The 16,875-nt window shown below is 44.7% G+C and overlaps 1 protein-coding gene across 1 annotated transcript in view; it reads left to right on the top strand.

Moving 5' to 3' along the window:
• The first annotated feature begins 3,206 nt into the window (after positions 1–3,206).
• LOC137368838 (gonadotropin-releasing hormone receptor-like) overlaps positions 3,207–16,875 on the top strand; it is a 32,324-nt gene continuing 18,655 nt past the window's right edge. The window contains exons 1-2 of the mRNA XM_068029044.1: positions 3,207–3,752; positions 16,185–16,392. Of these exons, the coding sequence (XP_067885145.1) occupies positions 3,207–3,752; positions 16,185–16,392 (754 nt within the window). The remainder of the gene's footprint in view (positions 3,753–16,184; positions 16,393–16,875) is intronic.

Raw genomic sequence — 16,875 nt, 5'->3', positions numbered from 1 at the left:
ATGCATGGTCAGGAGCTTCTCATTGTCTCCTTCTGTGACCTTGGCTGAGATGAAACCACATGAATCTTTTCTTTCAGGACCTGTGGTTCCGCTCTAACATTTTGTATTTTGCTTTGTTATGTCGAGACCTAACATGAATTTCCTGGTATGCAATCTCACCATTTCCTAAGGCTTTGTTCCTTGCCTTTTGCAATTTCATCTCCTCTATCTGATCAGCCAGCATTTTGGCCTTGTTTTGCTCACTCAGAAAGCTTTCTTGTAACTCATGTTTTGCTTCTGTTTTCTTCAGGTACTCCTCCACCATCTCAAGCAATGTCAAACGTTTCTTCAACTTTTCTATTTCTTGAGTGAAATTCTCAACAGAGCGAATTGATTGGTCCCCTTTAAAACTGCTAATTCTGTCAAAGCAGTCAAGATATTGTGAAGTAAGATCATCGATGGAACTGATTGGTCTGTTTTCCTCTTGATGGTTAATCCCATGTATCATAACAAGGGTTAAGTCCCCACACGCCTGTAGGCCTGCAATTGCTTGTCCGGTAGTCTGAACAATATAAAAGAATTGGGATGCCCATACCGATTGGTGCACCGACAACCTATCGTTATGGAACCCAAACATGGGATTGTTGACCCATTACAAGCTGTATGCTGGGTGCTCGCGGGTGTCATCATGGCTTTCCATGTCTTCAGGTACCTATTGTTAAGGATCCACAGAGGGGGTATGTTCGTACTCATCCCTGTATCAACTTTTGCTGATAGCGGCGAATATCTCAGTGCTCGCTGCCATTGGGACTCCAAAATCCAGCCCATTCACTATGCTATTGTACTGTGTACATGAACACAGGAGATTGACTGATATACAGAAAGAATCCATAATTAACAGAATTAAAGAAAAGAAACAATTGGCATTTATATAACATCTTTCACAACCTCAGGGCATCAACATCCTGGGGGTTACCATTGACCAGAAACTGAACTGGCCCAGCCATACAAATACTGTGGCTACAAAGGCAGGTCAAAGGTTAGGAATCCTGTGGCATGTAACACACTTCCTGACTCCCCAAAACCTGTCCACCATCTACAAGGCACAAGTCAGGAGTGTGATGGAATACTCTCCACTTGCCTGAATGAATGCAGCTCAAACAGCACTCAGGAAGCTCGACGCCATCCAGGACAAAGTAGCCCACTTGATCAGCACCCCATCCACCACCTTTAACATTCATTCCCTCCACCACCAATGCACAGTGGCAGCAGTGTGTACCATATACAAGATGCACTGCAGAAACTCACCCCGCTTCCTTCGACAGCACCTTCCAAACCTGCAACTTCTTCCACCTAATGGACAAGGGCAGCAGACACGTGGGAACACCATCACCTGCAAGTTTCCCTCCAAGCTACACACATCCAAACTTGTAAATATATCGCCGTTCCTTCACTGTCGCTGGATTAAAATCCTGGAACTCCCTCCCTAACAGCACTGGGGGTGAATCCGCACCAGATGAACTGCAGTGGTTCAAAAAGGCGGCTCACCACCACCTTCTCAAGGACAATTAGGGATGGGTAACAAATGCTGGCCAGCAATGCCCACATCCCATGAAATAAATTTTAAAAAGTACGCCCCAAAACACTTTACAGCCAATTAATTTTTTTGAAATGTAGTCACTGTTTTAATGTAGGAAACATGGCAGCCAATATGGGCACATCACTGTCCTTCAAACAGCAATATAATAATGACCAGTCTTTTAGTGTTGTTGGTTGAGGAATAGTATTTGCCAGAACATATGGTACACTTCCCCTGCTCTTTTGTGTCAGCTTGAGAGGACAGACTCTGGAGTGGGTCTTCAACCTATAACATTTGAACTCAATGGTGAGGATGCTATCACCAAGCCACAGCTGATGCAGATGGATATTGATTTTTGCCAGCAAAAAATCTGATTGTAGTTTCAATGTTTGGTATTTGCAAAGTCAACATATTCTCCAAATCTGTTCAAGTGAGTTGAGGTCAGGAGCGAGATCATGTCTTGCCTCAGCCACAGCATCTATGTGCAAGAGAATCAGCAAGATAATGAATCACTAGGCAGACCAAAATGTCAAGGGCATTGCAATTAAATGAGCAGTATGAAAGGCTGAAATGAGAGTGCACAGACTGAGCTGCCTGCATTTTTGCTTTTCAACACTTGCAGAATTATGAATTCATAGGTCATGGATTTGAGACCCACTCCTCAGATTTGAGCACATAATCTAAACTGGTTCTTCAGGAAGTGCTGCACTGCTGGAGGTGCCATCTTTCACTTGAGACCTGCCATCTCAGGTGGACTTAAAAATTCCATAGCACTACTGGAAGCAGACGCCAGTTGCCTGAGTGTTCCTAACCAATATTCATGCCTTAAGCAACAGCACCAAGGCAGATTAACTAGTTGCTTACCTGATGTGCTTTCTTGTGGAATCTTGCTGTGCACAAATTTGTTGTGCTTTCTGCATAACAGCAGTGTCTATACTTCAAAAGTAATTGGTTGACTGTGGGACATTCTGAGGGCACGAAAGGTATTATAAAAATGCAAGTTCTTTCTTTACAATAACTGAAAAGTACCACAAACACAAAAAGCTAAAATTGTTTCCAGGAGTTTTTAGCTCTTCAGTTGGTTTGAAATGATGGGTCATATTCTGAAATTAGGAATGCTTAAATGAATGAATGAAGGACTGAACTCTACTTGCCTTTAACTTTAGTGCAATTTAATGCTTTTTGCCAACATATTTTTATGAATTAAAAATAAAATATGCTCCTTTCTCATCCTTTTCCGTGATAGCATCTCTACTCACCAATAGTCCTCTTATTGCCAATTGAAATGAGGAGGGGCATAGTTGACTTAAATTATCAACAAAACTAAAAGCAGAACTATTTATTTTCAGAGAGACTATAATTTAAATAGGACCAAAATTTGAAACAATGAAATGAGGCTAAAACAAAATGTATTCCAAGGACCAACCTAATAATGCTAGCAAATAAAATCGAGTGTGCTGCAGACTTTTGTAGAGGGATTACATACACTCTCCATTACCAGGGTTTCATAAACCTTGGTGACGGATCACATTTACCTGTGCTTGAATTTGACCTTGCCAAATTGCTGCAGGCAGACACAGCGAGAGGGTAACAGCGAGTTGGTTATACCCATGCAGACACAGTTAGATTCACTTTTCCAATGCCCTAAATGTCTCTAATTTCCCAGAAGAATGGCACTTTGTTGCGCTACATGGAATCCAGAAAGAACTGCTTCCCCCCTCTCAACGAGAGCCTGGCAGCCCCTGCGTCCAACTGCTCCCTGCATCTGCCCACTCTGACCATCTCGGGTGTCATCAGGGTGGCCATCACCTTCGTCCTCTTCATCCTCTCCATTACCGCGAATGCGATTTTCATCGTGAAGCTGTCCAAGCAGCATCAGAAGAAAGCGTCGCGTCTCAAGTTGCTGCTCGACAACCTCGGAGCGGCCAACCTGCTGGAGACCCTGATCGTTATGCCGATGGACGGCGCCTGGAACATCACGGTGCAGTGGTACGGCGGCGAATTCCTTTGTAAGGTCCTCAACTTTCTCAAACTCTTCTCCATGTACTGCCCTGCCTTCTTGGTGGTGATGATCAGCGTGGATCGCTGTTTGACCATTACAAAGCCCTTGAAAAGCTTAACAAAAGGTCTCCACACTGGAAAGTGCATGATCGGCGCGGTCTGGCTCTTCAGTCTGCTCTTGGCTTTACCTCAGGTGTGATGTGCATGTCTTTCATAAGTATTATTGGGCGGAGTGTTTTGAAATATTATAGAGAGCTAAAAGTTTGCTGTCATAGCTATAAATACTAACAGCTGTTACTGAAAATAAATTTATTGTTTCCCTAAGTTTTTATCTCCAGTCCAAGTAGAACCTGGCTTTAATTTTAAAGTTAATAGCCAACAACCTTGTCTTCATTTACTAAATCTTGGTCTTTAGCACTAATATGTTCTTATTTCAACTACAGACTGCCGTTTGATAGCGTTTCTATTGGTGGCAATTATCATCAAACTGAAGCAAATTTTTAAAGTCTATGACAGCCTCTACAGTGTATCTGGTCTAGGTTTCTGTTTCATTCATATGACTCACCTACATGCTAGTCATAAATCCACCTTTTTGCTTGTTCATTGTCCCCTAATTTTCTCAACTCATATTGTCATGGAGTATTGGAGTCATTACGGTCCCGAATTTTCCTATCTTTCATTCCTACCCTTTCTTTCTGAATGGACTAGCTCCTCCTGGTTCACCATCACTCAAAACCTCACCTAGTCAATAATGGCATTAACTTTGCTCTTTGATTATACTAACCACAACAGTACAAGTTAATTATCTGAACGAGAAAGAGTTGGCTGTTGAGAACCAGACATTATTTGACAAAGCACCGCATAATAAAATTGTTAGCAAAGTTATAGCCATAGGATTAAAGAATCAGTGACATCATGGATACTAAATTGGCTAAGGGACAGAAAGCAGAGCGTAGTGGTGAACAGTTCATTTTCAGACTGGCTGGAAGTATACAGTGGTGTCAGTATTAGGCCCAAGACTCTTTTTAAATATATTAATGACCTGGACTTGGGTATACAGGGTGCAATTTTGAAGTGTGCAGATGTTATGAAACTTGGAAATGTAGTAAACAATGCAGGGGGTAGCAATAGACTTCAGGAAGACATAGACTGGTAAAATGGGCAGATGAAATTTAATGTAAATGTGTGAAGTGACACATTTTAGTAGGAAGAATGAGGAGACACAATATGAGCTAAATGGTATAATTTTAAATGGGATGCAGGAACCAGGCCCGGGGTGTATGTACACAAGTCCTTGAAGGTGGTAGGATAATTTAAGAAGGCTGTTAAAAAATACATAGGATTCTTAGCTTTATTAATAGAGTACAAAAGCAAGGGAAGCTATGCTAAACCTTTATTAAACATTGCTCCAGCCTCAGCTAGAATATCGTGCTCAAATCCAGGAACCACACTTTATGAAAAATGTCAAGGCCTTGGAGGGAATGCAGAAGAGATTTACTGGAATGTTACTGGGGTGAGGGACTTCATTTATTTGGAGAGATTCGAGAAGCTGGGGTTGTTTTCCCTAAAGCAGAGAAAGTTGAGAGGACATTTGACAGAGGTGTTCAAAATCATGAGTTGTTTTACTAGAGTAACTAAGTACAAACTGTTTCCTGTGGCAGAGGGGTAGTAACCAGAGGGCACAGATTTAAGGCGATTGACAAAAGGAGCAGAGGGGAAATTGTTTACACAGTGAGTTGTTGTAATCTGTGTGCACAGCCTGAAAGTGTGGTGGAAGCAGATTCATTTGTAATATTCGAAGGAGAATTGGATAAGTACTCAAAGGGATAACATTTAGAGGGCTATAGGAAAGAGGAGGGAAGTGGGATAGTTCTATCAAAGAGTGGGCAATGGACCAAATGGCCTCCTCTGGGCCATATCATTCTCTGAGTCTATGAGCTGGATTTTGCCGTGAGCTTCGGGATCCCGATGTTAGAACCAAATGGGGTTCTGAGCTGACACTGGCCAGCAACGAGACTGGCTCAGCAATCTTCTGTGAGACAGCCTCCTAATTGGCTGCCTCTGCATTCACCATCCTATTAAAGACAGCGAGCAGGGTCTCGATGCTGTAGGCCCAATCAGAGGGCAGGCACTGCTGGAATCTCAGCAGCCCCAATGGGAGAACAAGTGGGTGTTGCTGAGACAGGTCGGGGACCACAAGGGTGCCTAAACATGGAGGTGCTCTTGCTGGGCTCCACAGTAGTGAAAAATAAACAACATCTAGGTTGGCAGGTCTAGCGGTCTTTCATGGTTACAACCTCGTCAATGGGGCATGGAGCCTCCGGCTCTGTTGGGCCCCCAGCCTGCCGCAGGGAGGCTGTCTCCACTGAGTTGGCAGCTTCCATACACAGCAGGAGTCACTCTGCCAGCAGCAAAATGCCAGCAAGGCTGCAAAATCGGTCCTAATTGGGCCCTTAACCAACATAATTGGCTGTCCACTTCTGTGGAGCAGGTAACTGATCTGATTCCCAGCCCACCCCTGGGAAAATACCCCGGTGATGGAAATGCATTGGGAAGCCATCCCAAAGTGGCTCCCCACTATTTTCCTGGCTTCCCCGCCTCCAATCCCACCATCACTGGGTTGGGAAAATTCAGCCCTATGATTTCACAAGTGAGTCTGGAGAGTGAATACATTTTGCAGTTACTGTGAATAGCCAGGATATGATATGGTTTACAAGAAGTGAATGGTGTCATATTCTGTTGGAAGAAACATATAAAATATAGATCTACAGATGTCTTATTTTAATTGTAATAAAGTGTCAGGTGTCAGCCTTGACTCTCACACGAATCAGTTGTCTGTGGTTTCAAGTTCTACTCCAGAAACGTATGAAAATAATCCAGGCTGGCACTTCAGTACAGTACTGCGAGAGTGCTGAATTGTCAGAGGTCACTAAGATGAGGAAACCACACTCAAGCATGATTCACTCAATAACCACATGCATGCCAACAGCAGAGGCTACTGGATACAATCTGGAGTGGAAACCTTGACGATAGATCAAGAAAGAGGCAAGCAAGGGTCTAGACTAGACTACCTTCAGTAAAATTCATATGCTTTATTTCACCCTCACACACCTAGCACTGTTGCAAGCCTCACACCCACAACTCACAGTTCTGACAGCTATTCAACCATGGCAATCAGATCACCCAAACATATTGCATGACACTTGCTGACACATGTACCTCTTTCTTGTAGGAGAAGGTGGAGCATAACAGCAGGTAGCAACAAAGAACTGGAGGCAGATAATCACACCTGTGGAGGAGACAGTGCTGTCCATCATACATAAGAACATAAGAACATAAGAACTAGGAGTAGGAGTCGGCAATTCAGCATACGAATGAGTATCTTTGAGGAATGGCCACTGGTGGCACTGAAGTGATCGATGCTGAGGGTATCTATGTACCTATTCCTCCTTCCCTCATCCCACTTCTCCCCCATCCCTCAATCCCTTCTGAGTGAGAGGTTACAATGAGTGTAAGCATGTACTTCTTACTATCTCCTCTCCCCTCACCACACCCCACACAGTTGTTACTTTTTAATTTCAGATATCCAAAAAGAAGACAGTGAAGATGAAGAGACATCCTCACTCGATTTTATACTCACTGCCATCAGCTCAGAAACTGACACTGCACATACTTTATAGGAAAGGTTAGAGGTGGGATCTGCATGTGGTGAGACACCAGGCATAAATGCACAGTTGCCAGGGGTGGGGAGAATGATAGCACAGTGCCAGCTTGCGGGAGGGCGAGGTTGCACACTAGTTCTGGTGCAGAGGAGTCAGATGAGGACTGCGATGGCCCAGGCTACAGAAGATGGCTGATGGATATACATAAGCAAATGCTTGGTTCACTGGAAGCCTGCCAGAGAGCCTGCGCTCAGTGTCAAGGAGCATAGATAAATCTAGCACAAATTTGGCACAGGGCTTTGCACAGAGCTTGGAGCCCAATCTTTCCAACATAGAACGGCTGGTCACCTTCATCAACACATCTGTGGAACCCATTACAATGCAACTACTGATGGTCGATGTCTTAGCTTCCATTGCAGCACAAACAGTTTCCACCAGAGATCTCAATGCTGCAGTGGAAGCTCAGCTTGCTGGCATGCAAGCTTCGGCTGATGTCACATGACTCCGGATACTATCATTCAAAGGGACTTCCGGGGCATCTCAGTAGTCCATCAATCTGTTCCCAACAGATTACCAGGATTGCTGAGGCAGTGGTTGCATGGAATACAGGAAATAGGAACAGGAGTAGGCAATTCAGCCCCTCGAGCTTGCTCTGCCATTCAATTAGATCATGGCTGATCTTACATAGAAACATAGAAAATAGGAGCAGGAGTAGGCCATTTGGCCCTTTGAGCCTGCTCCGCCATTCCTTATGATCATGGCTGATCATCCAACTCAGTAGCCTGTTCCCACTTGCACCCCATACCCTTTGATCCCTTTAGACCCAAGAGCTACATCTAACTCCTTCTTGAAAACATACAATGTTTTGGCCTCAACTGCTTTCTGTGGTAGCGAATTCCACAGGCTCACAACTCTCTGGGTGAAGAAATTTCTCCTCATCTCAGTCCTGAAAGGTTTACCCCGGATCCTTAGACTATGACCCCTGGTTCTGGACTCCCCCACCATCGGGAACATCCTTCCTGCATCTGCCCTGTCAAATCCTGTTAGTATTTTATAGGTTTCTATGAGATTCCCCCCCTCACTCTTCTGAACTCCAGCAAATATAATTCTAGCTGACTCAATTTCTCCTCATACGTCAGTCCCACCATCCCAGGAATCAGTCCGGTAAACCTTCGCTGTCCTCCCTCTATAGCAAGAACATCCTTCCTCAGATAAGGAGACCAAAACTACACACAATATTGCAGGTGTTGCCTCACCAAGGCCCCATATAATTGCAGCAAGACATCCCTGCTCCTGTACTCGAACCCTCTCGCTATGAAGGCCAACATACCATTTGCCTTTTTTACCGCCTGTTGCACCTACATGCTTACCTTCAGCGACTGGTGTACGAGAATACCCAGGTCTCACTGCATCTTCCCCTGTCTCAGTTTATAGCCGTTCAGATAATAATCTGCCTTTCTGTTTTTGCTGCCAAAGTGGATAACCTCACATTTATCCACATTATACTGCATCTGCCATGCATTTGCCCACTCACTCAACTTGTCCAAATCACCCTGAAGCCTCTCTGCATCCTCCTCACAACTCACCCTCCCACCCAGTTTTGTGTCGTCTGCAAATTTGGAGATATTACATTTAGTTCCCTCATCTAAATCATTCATGCATATTGTGAATATCTGGGGTCCTAGTACCGATCCCTGCGGTACCACATTAGTCACTGTCCGCCATTCAGAAAAAGACCAATTTATCCAACTCTTTGTTTCCTGTCCGCCAACCAATTTTCTATCCATTGCAATACACTACCCCCAATCCCATGTGCTTTAACTTTACACGCTAATCTCTTATGTGGGACTTTGTCGAAAGCCTTCTGAAAGTCCAAATAAACCACATCTACTGGCTCCTCCTCATCAACTCTACTAGTTACATCCTCAAAGAATTCTAGTAGATTTGTCAAGCATGATTTCCCTTTCGTAAATCCTTGCTGACTCTGCTCGATTCTACCACTGTCTCCAAGTGCTCTGCGATAAAATCTTTAATAATGGACTCTAGAATTTTCCCCACTACCGATGTCAGGCTGACTGGTCTATAATTCCCTGCTTTCTCTCTACCTCCTTTTTTAAATAGTGGGGTTACATTAGCTACCCTCCAATCTGTTTGAACTGTTCCAGAGTCTATAGAATCTTGGAAGATGACCACCAATGCATCCACTATTTCTAGGGCCACGTCCTTAAGTACTCTGGGATGTATACCATCTGGACCTGGGGATTTATTGGTCTTCAATCCCGTCATCAATTATCTTCTACCTTAACTCTATTTTCCTGCACTATCCCCCTATCCCTTGATGTCCTTAATATCTAGAAATCTATCAATCTCTTTCATGAATATACTCAATGATGAGCATCCACAGCTCTCTGGGGTGGAGAATCCCAAAGATTCACCTCCCTCTGAGTGAAGAAATTCCTCTTCATCTCAGTCCTAAATTGCCTACCTCTTAGTCTGAGACTGTGTCCCCTGATTCTAGACCCCCCAATCAGGGGAAACATCCTTCCTGCATCTACCCTGTCGAGCCTGTAAGAATTTTGTATGCCTCAATCAGATCACCTCTCATTCTTCTAAACTCTTGAGAATATAGGCCCACTCTCCCCAATCTCTCCTCGTAGAACAGTCCCGCCATCCTAGGGATCAGTCTAGTGAACCTTCGTTGCAATCCCTCTGTGGCAAGTATATCCTTCCTTAGGTAAAGAGCCAAAACAGTACACAATACTGCAGGTGTGGTCTCACCAAGGTACCGTGGAGCAAGAATCTGCTGTCCTCTCTCAGGATGACAGCAATTGTGCTCCCACCTCTGTGACTCCACCAGTGCCCTTGCTGCTGCCTGTCAGCCAGCCAGGCCAAACTGCTGCAGCTCACACTAAGATGATGCAGTCTGAAGCCAGGTATTCTAGGCCCAGTGCTGCTTGAGGCCTCCAAGGCCATCTGCAGTCTCCTCAACTCAAGATCAGCAGCCTTCCACTACCAATGCTGCAGCCACTGGGGAAGCACTTCTGAGGAACACTAAGAGAGGCCAAGGCAATTGGAAGAGTGATAAGTTTATTTATGTATGCACTATGTCATCAGTTAATTTATAAATTTTGATTGGAAAATGCATTTTTTGGTGGCTTATATTTCTGTGTTATCGGAAGGAGAACAATGTGCTGGTCAGTGTTAGAGGAAAGGTAAAGAATGTGTGACTGTTGGTGAATGAGCAGATGCGATTGAGGTTATTGGTATCGCTAATTAATTACTTCATCACATAGAGTCTGGGCAGAAAGGGGCTGTCTACATTGTGCCCTCCCTTCCTCTTTCTGTTCCTTCACTTCCATTGCATTTGCTTCTCCTCCAGTTGCTCCTCCTATTATTCTTCTTCATACTCCTGCTTCTCACCTTCTCACCTGATAGGTGGTGGCAAGGGCTGTCCTTCATAATGGCCAGATTGTGTAGCATCAGCAAACTACCACAAATCTTGATACCTGCTCAACTGAGTACAACAGGGCTCCTCCAGAGTGGTTCAGGAAGTCTTGTTTGAGGACGCTGATGGTGTACTCTATTGTAAAAACAGAAAGCGCTGGAAATACTCAGGAGTTCTGGCAGCATCTGTGGAGAGAAAAACAGAATTAACGTTTCAGGTCTGTGAACTTTTGTTAGAACCTGCCTGAACCTCCCAACTGCCGCAATGCCATCATTGTCTCACTTTTCAAGAAGGGTGATATATCTATTTGTGAGAACTATAGATGCATACCCCTTCCATCCACTAGCGGGAAGATTCTCACACGAATCCTCCTGAACCCCCTCCTACCCGTCAGTGTAGACATCCTTCCAGAGACCCATTGTGGTTTCAGGCCATCCAGTGGAACTGCAGAGATATGATCTTTGTCACTCCACAAAGCTATTGATATTGATGGGGAGACTTTAGAAGTCACTTCTCATATCTCAGCAGCTGCCTTTCTGCAAAGGTCGCCATCGAAGTGAAGATACAGCACAGAATCGGCTGTGCTAGCACAGCCTGCTAAACATTCTCAACCAGGTCTTCGACATCAGAGATATCGAAAAGTGGACAAAGGCTTTAGTCTACAATGCTGCTGATGTCACCACCCTACTATATTGCAGTGAGACTTGGGTCACCTACCCAAAGATACCACCGGGAGCTGGAGAATTTCCACCATTGACGTCTGCACAGGATGCTCAAAGCCACGTGAAAAGACAGGTGACAAATTCCAGCATCCTCACTGAAGTCAACTCCTCCAGCATCACAACCATGATTATGTGAAATCAGCTCCGCTGGTCTGGACACTGCAGCCACATGCCAAATAATCGACTTCCGAAGTAGATCCTCTTCTCACAACTTAAGGGTGGCACCTGATCTCGAGGAGGACAGAGAAAACACTTTAAAGACACTCTGAAGGCCTCATTGAAAAGGGGACAAATTGAGTTCAGTGCATGGATGGAACGTGCCACAAAATGTACCATGTGACACTGCCTCACCCAACAACCACAACGCAGTCGGAAACTGACCGCCTAAACTCTGCTGTGGAGAAGTGATGAAAGCGGAAGGAGAGAGTACAGAACCCTGGCTTGAGAACTTCCCCTTCCTCAGGACAACTCCTGTCCTCCCTGCTCAAAGATCTGTGGCTCCAGGATTGGCTTGCTGAGTCACCTGAGGACACAGAAATCATGAAGCCTGGCAAACGTCATCCTTGTTTTGAGGGACTGACAACAACAAATTGTTGCAGCAGTTGGCAGATTTCAGTCACAACCTCTTTCATGAAATGAAGACATCTCATACATTGGGCCTTGCTGAAATTGAGGTGAGAGAATTGTTCCCTAAATACCTTCGGCAGATATGTCCTACTGCTGAGGGCCTTTATTCCCTCTCCTTCTCCTTCTTCTTCTAGCAGCTTGTCTTGCTCTGCATGGTCTCTCTTAATTTTTCCAGTCGTGCTCAATTTCAAGAGGGCAGCCTATCAGGCTTGTTTCAGCACAATCCTTTAAATCACCAAAAAAGTACATGAGTGTAAACCAGATCATTTCCTGTAGATTATTGAAACTTTAGACAAGTATAGGAAAGCTCCAAAAACAAATGATGCAATTAAACAACAGTCAGAAGAAATAATTCAATAACTAACCTGTTAGTAGTTTATGATCCCTATAAGTCAAACTAGTGGGAGGTTCTTCTAGCAGAAGGGAAGATGGTTGTGGTTGTTGGAGGTCAATCATCTCAGTCCCAGGACATCACTGCAGGAGTTCCTCAGATTAGTGCCCTAGGACCAACCATCTTCAGCTGCTTCATCAATGACCTTTGCTCCATCATAAGGTCAGAAGTAGGAACGTTCGTTGACGATTGCACAATGTTCAGCACCATTTGAGACTCCTCAGGGCTGAATCACCTGTGCCCACTGCCAATGTCAGTAGCAGGCCAGAATAACAGTGGCCCGCCCATGCGGGCCGCATGTCGTGGAGCTGCCGCAATCTTTCATGCGGTGGGTTATTTAAATAGCCAGGGCAGGCCGACCACTCCCCACCACCCCCACCCCACCCCACCCCCCCGATCACATGGAGAGGGCTGGCTGTCCGTCCTCGGCAATGGCATCAGCTGCCTGTGTGCAAGTGCTGACAATATCTATAAAGGGCTTTGAGCCCTACAGGGAAATTTAAATATTTATCGTTACAGTATATTAAAAGAAATACAGGCATTGCTTCTGCCCCTCTCCCACCCCCCCATGACAATGAAATTAATTATTTGCCCTTTGCCCACACTCCAAAAAACACTTAACCTTGTCCATTTGATCATCCCCCTCACCAAACTGCATAAACGTTAAACTCCAACCCTTCCCACCACTCCCTACACCCATGACGTTACTTTGACCCCGTTCCACAACCCCCCCGCACTCATAAATTTACCTCCTCCACTACCCCCTCCCCCCCACCAGTGTGGCCTTGTTTCTGCAGGCTGGAATCCGAAGGCACAGGAGTGCCAGCCACCAAGCCAAAGATCGCAGCGGGACATCAGGCGGCAACGTGAGTATCATTAATTCATTAATTTTAATTTAGTTAAATATTCAAATGGGGGGTCCTGTTGTCGAGCAGCAGGGGAGGTCACCACTAGGCCTCGCGCCGCCAGTAATATTAGGCCGGTCCGTCCTGGTGTCAGGGTGTGTGGCAGCCCTCTCCCAGAGGCATCTTCAGGCCCGCCACAGACCCCAATGCCTGGAGAAGAACAAAATCCAACCCCTCAGATACTGAAGCAGCCCATGTCCAGATATAGCAAGACCAGGAGAACATCCAGGCTTGGGCTGATAAGCGGCAAGTAACATTCATGCTATACAAGTGCCAGGTAATGACCATCTCAAACAAGAGAGAATCTAACCAGCTCCCCTTGATGTTTAATAGCATTACCATTGCTGAATCCCCTACTATCAACATGCTGGGGGCTACCATTGACCAGAAACTGAACTGGACTAGCCACATAAATGCTGTGACTACAAGAGCAGGTCAGGACTGGGAATTCTGAGGCGAATAACTCACCTCCTGTCTCCCCAATGCCTATCCACCATCTACAAGGCACAAGTAAGGAGTATGATGGAATAATCTCCACTCGCAGGGATAGGTCCACCTCCAACAACACTCAAGAAGCTTGACACTATCCATGACAAAGCAGCCTGCTTGATCGTCACCCTATCCACCACCTTCAACATTCATTCCCTTCACCACTGACACACAATGGCAGCAGTGTGTGCCATCTGACAAGATGCACTGCAGCAACTCACCAAGGTTCCTTAAACAGCACCTTCCCAACCTGCGACTTCTACCACCTCAAAGGACAAGGTCAGCAGATGCATGGGAACACCATCACCTGCAAGTTTCCCTCCAAGCCACACATCATCCTGATTTGGAACTATATCGTCGTTCCTTCACTGTCGTTGGGGCAAAATCCTGGAACTCCCTTCCTAACAGCACTGTTGGTGTACCTACACCCCACGGACTGCAGCAGTTCAAGAAGGCAGTTCACCATCACCTTTTCAAGGGCAATTAGGGATGGGTAATAAATACTGGCCTAGCCAGTGACGCCCACATCCCTTGAATGAACAAATGAAAAAAAAATGCCAATTAATCTATGTTCAGATGTGGGAGATAAAGTGTTTTGTGCTGGCTAGAGAGTGGCATTCAAATATAGCAGGGCTTGCATCAAATCAATAATGCACACTAATTGATGTCATAATCTATCTGCTTTGCATGCTGTCGGTGGTGTGTGTGCACAAACTATTGTGCCAAGTTAGTGGCTGGCACACATCCCATCAAGAAGTGTATGTGTGCATCTAGGACCTGGTTTTTGACATTTAGAAGGCTAATAAGTGCCCAAAATATGGACCTACGGAACCCAATTTTTCCCCCAAAATTTATAACGGGATAAATGCAATTGATCCATTGACTAGCTGAGGCAGATGCTGAGGCAGCTATTTCTCAATAATGGACAATGAATCAAATCCACAGATGACCAGATTTTGACACACATCCTTTCAGGTGAAGGCATTAAAATATACAACGGATAGAGCATTTCAAAAAAATCTGGAAGCATGACCCTGAGCTTCCTGTTGCCTGTTTCAATTCTGTATCTTTCTCCCACAGTGACCTTTCTGACCCTTTCCTGCTACAGTACTCCAATGCAGCTCAACGAACAACACCTCATCTTTCGACTGAGCACTTTATAGCCTTCTGGACTAAATATTGCGCTCAACAATTTTAAGATCATAACCTCTGCCCCACCTTATTTCATGTTTATTTGCTGGTTCAGTTTTTTCTCGTTTCTTTCTTAATCCCTTTGCTTTGTGTTCGGGCAGCAGCTATCCTGCCATTCACACCTCATCTAGACATATCTTTTGTCTTGTTACTTGTCCCATTACCACTCCCTTTTGCTTTTATTTTTTTATTTAGAGATACAGCACTGAAACAGGCCCTTCGGCCCACCGAGTCTGTGCTGACCATCAACCACCCATTTATACTAATCCTACACTATATTCCCATATTCCTACCACATCCCCCTACCTAATCCAGTGGCAATTTATAATGGCCAATTTACCTATCAACCTGCAAGTCTTTGGCTGTGGGAGGAAACCGGAGCACCCGGCGAAAACCCACGCGGTCACAGGGAGAACTTGCAAACTCCACACAGGCAGTACCCAGAACTGAACCCAGGTCGCTGGAACTGTGAGGCTGCTGTGCTAACCACTGCGCCACTGTGCCGCCCACGATGAAACCTTTTGTCATTTAATCTCTCCTACCCTGAACCGTATCACAGACCTGTTTTGTTCTTTTTCCCTCCCTCCTGCCTTTCACTTACTCAAAATCTATTACTTTTCTAACTTTGCTCAGTTCTGATGCAAGGTCATAGACCTGAAATGTTAATTCTTTCTCTCTCCACAGATGCTGCCAGAGCTGCCGAGTATTTCGAGCATTTTCTGTTTTTTTTTTCAGATTGCCAGCATCCACAGTATTCAACTTTTGTATACATTACAAAAAATGTCTGGAAATGTGGGTATGAGTAAACATGACTATGAAGCTATCGAAATCTCATAAGAACCCAACTGATTCACAAATATTCTTGAAATGTTTTGCTATCTTAAAGGGGCTGAATAAATAAAAGCTATTGTTGTTGAGGGAAGGAAATCTGCCTATATGTGATTCCAGTCCCACACCAACATAGTTGATCTTTAACTGCCCTCTCAAGTGGCGTGGCAAGCTGCTCAGAATGAATGAACTGAGCAGCCTCACCACACGGAATTCAACGGTTCAAAGAAGGGCCACCACTTTCTTAGGGCAAGTAGGGGAATGGATGATAAATATCAGCCTTGCCCATATCCTGAGAATGTAGAAATATAAAGAATTGCTCTGCTTCTTATGACTGATATTGATTTTATTTCTCTTTTTTGTAGTTATGGCTCTTCAAAATGATCCACTACTCAGAACCATTCCCCTTCTCACAATGTGCGACTCTTGAAAGCTTTCAGGGTCAGTGGGACCAGGCACTCTACAACTTCTTCACCTTTGGATTCCTATTTGTTATCCCTCTATTCATCATGCTGATCTGCAATTCCAAAATAATCATCAAGATGACAAATATTCTGCGCCCAAAGTTTAATCGTATGTTTGCTATATGTTTGCAATCTTTCCAGTCACCTATGATTAGGGGTGGGCCTATGTGTTCAATGCTCAGAAAAAGCTGTAATGTGTTAAAATATATTATCACAGAATCACAAAATCATTACAGAAGGAGGCTATTCGGTCTATTGTGTCCGCACCGGCTCTCTGAAAGAGCAATTCCCTCAGTTTCATTCCCCTGCCTTCTCCCCATAACCCTGCACATTCTTCCTTTTCATATAACTGTCTAAATCCCTTTTGAATGCTTCAATTGAATCTGCCTCCACCACGTTCTCAGGCAGCGCAGTCCAGACCTTAACCACTCTGCGTGAAAAAGTTTTTCCTCATGTCACTTTTGCTTCTCTTACCAAATACTTTAAATCTGTGCCCTCTCGTTCTCGATCCTTTCATGAGTGGGAACAGTTTCTCTCCATCTACTCTGTCCAAACACCTCATGATTTTGAATACCTCTATCAAGTCACCTCT

This window comes from Heterodontus francisci, chromosome 4, assembly GCF_036365525.1.
Source record: "Heterodontus francisci isolate sHetFra1 chromosome 4, sHetFra1.hap1, whole genome shotgun sequence".
NCBI classification, from domain to species: domain Eukaryota; kingdom Metazoa; phylum Chordata; class Chondrichthyes; order Heterodontiformes; family Heterodontidae; genus Heterodontus; species Heterodontus francisci.
Note: the sequence above shows the minus strand (reverse complement) of the source record. Positions and strands in the feature narration are given on the sequence as shown.